This window comes from Cottoperca gobio, chromosome 21 (assembly GCF_900634415.1).
Source record: "Cottoperca gobio chromosome 21, fCotGob3.1, whole genome shotgun sequence".
Classification (NCBI taxonomy): domain Eukaryota; kingdom Metazoa; phylum Chordata; class Actinopteri; order Perciformes; family Bovichtidae; genus Cottoperca; species Cottoperca gobio.
Genome location: NC_041375.1, coordinates 10,646,795 through 10,652,554, shown reverse-complemented (window position 1 = coordinate 10,652,554; position 5,760 = coordinate 10,646,795). Strand labels below are relative to the sequence as shown.

General features: G+C 40.7%; 1 protein-coding gene across 1 annotated transcript; it reads left to right on the top strand.

The window, feature by feature from the left end:
* The first annotated feature begins 1,005 nt into the window (after positions 1–1,005).
* Positions 1,006–4,265, top strand: tpt1 (tumor protein, translationally-controlled 1). The gene is made up of 6 exons (XM_029459704.1): positions 1,006–1,157; positions 1,778–1,848; positions 2,964–3,148; positions 3,257–3,362; positions 3,544–3,661; positions 3,864–4,265. The coding sequence occupies exons 1-5, from the start codon at positions 1,130–1,132 to the stop codon at positions 3,604–3,606; spliced, it is 453 nt and encodes a 150-aa protein (XP_029315564.1). The 5' UTR covers positions 1,006–1,129; the 3' UTR covers positions 3,607–3,661; positions 3,864–4,265.
* The last annotated feature ends 1,495 nt before the right edge of the window (positions 4,266–5,760 follow it).

Genomic DNA, 5,760 nt, shown 5'->3' with positions numbered 1-5,760 from the left:
TGGATGGCTGTCTGAAATTGTTTTGCGTTGGCCCTTGCTTATAGAAACTAATACACAGGCTGCATTATCACGAAACATCACTGTTTTTATTTATTTTACAGACTAAATGTCTTAGTGTTTAGGCTAGGTTCAAGTTGGGAAATATATTTTATGGACTGTAAAATGTATTTCCCAACACGAAGGCCTAAACACTGACTGCCTTAATCAATGAACATTTAAACAAATAAAAGGCCATAAATGCATCAAAAATAATTAAACATTAGACATTATTTCTGGAGTCTGGTAAAATGTCTGGGGACGCAGGGATGTGGACTCATGTCTTCAGTGTTTACATAAACCCAGGCTGCGCCCCTGGTTCTATGACTTATAAAATCAAGAGGTGCACTTCTTTTACTTTACAAAGGAAAATAGTTAAAGTTGTGGCTTCCAATGTGTCCATTAATTTTGAGAAATAGAACGATAGAAATACTATGTTTTATCCTGTACACACAACATCTATTGCACGTCCTGGGAGAGGATCCCTCCTCAGTTGCTCTCCCTGAGGTTTCTTCCATTTTTCCCCCTTTAATTATGGGGTTTCTTTTAGGAAGTTTTTCCTTGTGCGATGCGAGGGATCTAAGGACAGAGGGTGTCGTAACCTGTACAGTCTGTAAAGCTCACTGAGACAAATGTATAATTTGTGATATTGGGCTATATAAATAAACTTGATTTGATTTGACAAATTGTTACATCCTCCATCCACTTAATCCCCCCAGATCCATAAAACACAATATCACTCTAGAAGAAGAAAAGTGTAACATAATATGTCTTACACACTTGGGAAAAAGAAAGTTATTTTAATTTTGTTTCCAATATGAGATGAGTTAAATACAGCAAAACAAGACAGAAGCATTCATTCTGATGTGGTACTGATTTTTGCTATGAAAGTGCAAAGTCAGCCAGACAGACTAGTGTAGTACCGCTTCCTGCCACGTGTCAGAGTGGCAGCAGAGGCAGAGACCGACCCCCGTGACGTCAGGAGGATGTAAATGCTACGCCTCGCAACCTCATCGCTCTTTTTCCTCTCTCGTGCTGTTAGGGCGGCAGGCCTCTGCTCGGTCTCTGAAACTTTAAACACCTAATCAGCAAAATGATCATCTACACGGATGTCATCAGCGGTAAGTAATCATAGTGTGTGAAATATTTCGTATTTAGTAGGTAGTGACGGTTATTTTAGATGTGTCATTGTTATTGGAAAGAGTTAGCCAAAATAGCTACCGTGAGTTAACTCGTGTTATCATCGGCCGGCAGCTCGCGCTAGCCGGATGCTAACTATAGCACAGTGACGAGTGTTAGCAATGATCTGCTGTTGTATGCTTTATAACCGCTGATGCTCAGGCCGGTTAGCTTTTAGCTATGGTCGATGTTCAACTACCGGTAAGTTGCTTAACGTGAGAAAGTGTGACTAACGTTACCGTGGGCCTCATCATAGCGCGAAGCTCTTGGCCAGAATAACGGTATATGATACGGACTGCGCGTTAGGGTAGTAACTAGTATAACATCACGTTAGTCGTGGGGAAAGTTACGAGGTGTACGTGGCATCACTACATGTGATAAATGTGCCCTTTTTCTTGATAATTGCTCCAGAGGGAGATAGAAACGTTAGTTCGGTGCTGCTGAGCATTAAGCTGGTTGTTTCGTGTAACGTTCACATAACGTGGTTGTATATGGTGCAACCCGAGGGAACCCCTCAGACTTGCTTTGCTTTCATTAAAAGTGCGATTGTTTCCTCCCGCAGGTGATGAGATGTTCTCGGACAGCTTCAAAGTAATATCTGATAACGACATCTTCTATGAAGTTGAAGGAAAAGTGAGTATGTGGGTAGACTGATGTATGCAATCTGTATGTATGTTTCCACATGTTTGACATGACGCAAGGCCACAATAGCCGCGTTTCCACTGTCCGCAAAACGCGGGCGCGCCAGTGCAGGCCAAGGCCAGCTTTGTTTCATGTCACTTCCGGTCTTAGATCGCGCCTTGTGGGCCAGTTTCCAGACGCTGGTCAGTTCTTCACAATTCTGATTTAATAAAATCAGGTGTGGACAGTGTTTTTGGACATCAAACGACAACGTTGCACAGCTTTTTGTTAAATATCAGCCAAAATGACGTTTTATGGAGTCCTAAGTTATAAGTCTATGTTGATTCAACTGAACACATCACAGCCTACTTATGTACTGTTCAACAATCTTATGACAATACAATTGTTCTTTCAAAGTAATATGTTGTACACATTTTATATAAATTCCCCCAAAACCCCATTGCCCAGTATCCACAGGACAAGATTATCACATTAACTTGAGTTTAGCCATACCTCACATTTACCAGTCTAGAGAAGGTGTGTAACCAAGCAAAGTTGTACGTTGACATATTTCACGTGTACGTCACAGCATAAGAATATTTTGTTCTCTCTCACGGCATGTGTAGGCATGCATTTAATTGGCAGAGCCAGTCGTTTGTTTGGGTAGTTATGTCATCAACCAAGACTCTGGTTTATCGGTGAGTCATCTTTTTGTAATGTGAACGGGGTGTTTCTAAAGACAGTCAGGGTGACGTGTCTAAAACGCACAATGCAATTAATCATGACTACTTTAAGCACAAAAGTATGCTGCCAAGTACTGAATATTGCAATGTATAGTTAAAGAAGTTATGACCATAGGTGGGTTCCTGACAAAGGGGCTGCTCGGTCACATTTAGTGCCAGTTTTGCAAACAGGGTTGAATTTACCCACAAGCCATATTTTGCTTATTTCAACACAGAGTGAAGCGCAGTTGAATGCCTTTTTAATATGCCAAATGACTGACTTTACAGCATACATGACTCTATGCTGTCAGCTGACCATCTATCCCTTTGTCGATGTGATTGGTCATACGTGGATGTTCTCCCCCCTCATGTATGTCCTCTCTGCTCTCTTACCTTTGTGTCTAGGCCGTCACCAGGACAGATGGCTTTGACGATTCTTTAATTTCAGCCAACGCCTCTGCAGAAGAGGCGGCAGAGGGCGCTGATTCAGCATCAGTGTCTGGTGTAGACATCATCCTCAACCACAAACTGCAGGAGACTGTCTTCGCCAAGAAGACTTACGTGGCATACATAAAAAGCTATGTTAAAGCGTAAGTATCGCTGCTGAAGGTTCAATGCATCCTCAACTATAGCTATAGTGTGTTCAATCTGACTCCATATTCTTTTAATGTGTATATATATTTTGTTTGCATATCCAGAATTAAGGCCCAGCTGGAAAAGACCAACCCATCGAGAGTGGAGGCCTTTGTACTTTCCAGCCAAACGGAAGTTGCGAAGGTCGTGGGAAAATTCGGCAATTACCAGGTATACCGATTATGAAAAATGAGAGCTGTGCCACAAACCCATATGTCAAACCACCCAATGAAAGCCCTCGTCATCTTAACTGCACCCCATAGTTTGTCGGGTCATCTCGAAGATTAGCATCTATTTAAAAACCTGCACAATTTTGCAGCTTGTTGTCTGATGTCTTTGTTTGGCCCCGCAGTTCTTCACAGGAGAGACAATGAACCCAGGATGGCATGGTGGGACTGCTGGACTACCGTGCTGACGGTGTCACACCGTACATGCTTTTCTTCAAAGATGGCTTGATTGGTGAAAAATGCGTAAGTATTCAGCAGGTCTGCAAATGCACATAAATATGAACGAATCCTTTTTGGTAAGCTGTTCTTAATGCCAACCAATAATATAATTCTACACTTAAATGTAATGATTGGAATAATAAAGTAATAAAGTTCAGGTATTGCAATTTTCACTTGAAATATGAAGTATTAACGTGTATTCCTCTTCTCTTTTTTGTTGTTGCAGTAACTACCTGGAACTACATCTGCTTTTAAATTGGCTGCTGCTCCCCAAATGCCCCAGGGGCAGTATTTTTGCATCATGAAACATTCTTGTACAACATTCACATTAGGGCCCGCACCACCATGCCAAGGCTGGGTGACTCGACACCATTGATCACTGAATACTGTTTTTGGCTTTGCAGTGTTTTGATTTTCCTAGGATTGACCCAGTTTTTGTGCTTTAAAATTAAAGGCAGAACAGTGACTGAATGATGGGTTTTTTTTTCCCCTCCGTCTGCATACTATTTTAGCAAGGATCTACATCGGTTGACCTCCTACCTCTTGTTTATGGTTGCATAAAATCTGATTCCATCTACAGTGAAAATACTTCTGGTGTAATTTGAAAATAAAATCTAGTACCACCAGTCCTGTTATGCTGAATTTGTGTGATATTTTCTATGGGTACGTTCAAAGGCAGCTTTTACCTTTTATTATTTTTGAGTCCTACATAACCACGGAGCAGATAAATTAATTTTCTTGGCCCTTCTGACAACAGTGAAACAAATGCTGATCTAATCTGACATGTTCCAGAGTTTTTATGCTTCTCAACAATATTCCTGTCTTTGAAATAACTTTGCATAAAGCTAAATGGCATGAGAGGGGGGGGGAAAGCAGCTGCGGCTCTGCCATAGATTTTTAAGTAGTGAACTGTACTTTTCTTTTTCACTTAAATTCCTCAAATTCTCCGAAGAAAAGATGTGTTTTTCGCAGTAAACAAATAATTTTAGCTGTAAACACCAGCCTGGTGTTTTTGCATGTTCTAGCCGATTTAACTTTTGGATACTTTTCATCACTTTGATCCAAATTAATCTTCTACGGTTTCAGTCAAGAGTTGGAAAAGGGTTACCATAAAACTAGACAGGATTACTGTGGAAAAAATGTGGGGTGAAACTAAAATAAAGCTTTAGCACAGCAGACGTCTTGACTCATCACACGGGTAAAATGATTTAATTGCAGTAATACGTAGCAAAGTTTGCAGAAGCAGACAGTAGTACCATCAGCCAAGTAATGTACTGAAAAATATTTTGCAGTCAAAACATGTTAACATCCTAGTATTTGTATTAAAATAAATTGAATTATTGGTGTTTCGTTGAATTTAATTTCTGTAGCGATATTTCCAAAGGATGAAACATTGATCTGGTCTTCCATCCCTCCCAGTGACGGACGACACATGTTGACAGCAGAGCCACCATGGTTTATTTATCAATTTATTTGATGAGTTGAGGCTTTTGTTTCCCCCCACGAGGACTTCCTTGCGATGGCAGAGTCTGGAAACATGTCCGCTACACTGCGACTGAAATCATCGCAGAAGCTGAAGGCTACATTATTTTTGGCGCTAAACATCTTTCCCTCAGCTTTTATTAAATAAGGGAAGGTGTCCTCTCATTTGTTCAGGTACTTACATAAAGTTTTAACTTGTTTGGCAGGTACAACTGCGTCTCCATCTATCTCCTGTTCACTGACTCATCCATCTCTTCTGGTCTTCTGTGTTGTTCCTGTTTTCTTCTTCTTCTGTGTGATAACGTTTTCAGCTAAAGTTAAACATACTGCCACCTGCTTTACCGGAGGCCACTACACTTTTTAATTAGGCCTTTTTTTTTTGTTTGGAAGGTTAAAAATATGGGATAATTACGGGAAAATATTTAAACGGGATAGGAAGGAGAAATACGGGATAATCCCGGGGAAACGGGAGGGTTGACGGGTGTGCCTCTGATGTGTATTGATGTGTATTGAATGTTGCATATTGTGTTTCGTGTCCCGTGCAAACTATCCGCATTGTTTAGTTGGGACAGTTTGATCATCAGTAGAACAAGATGTTTAGAGTTATTTGTAAAGCATGCTAGGTGCTCCGATGCTGTTTA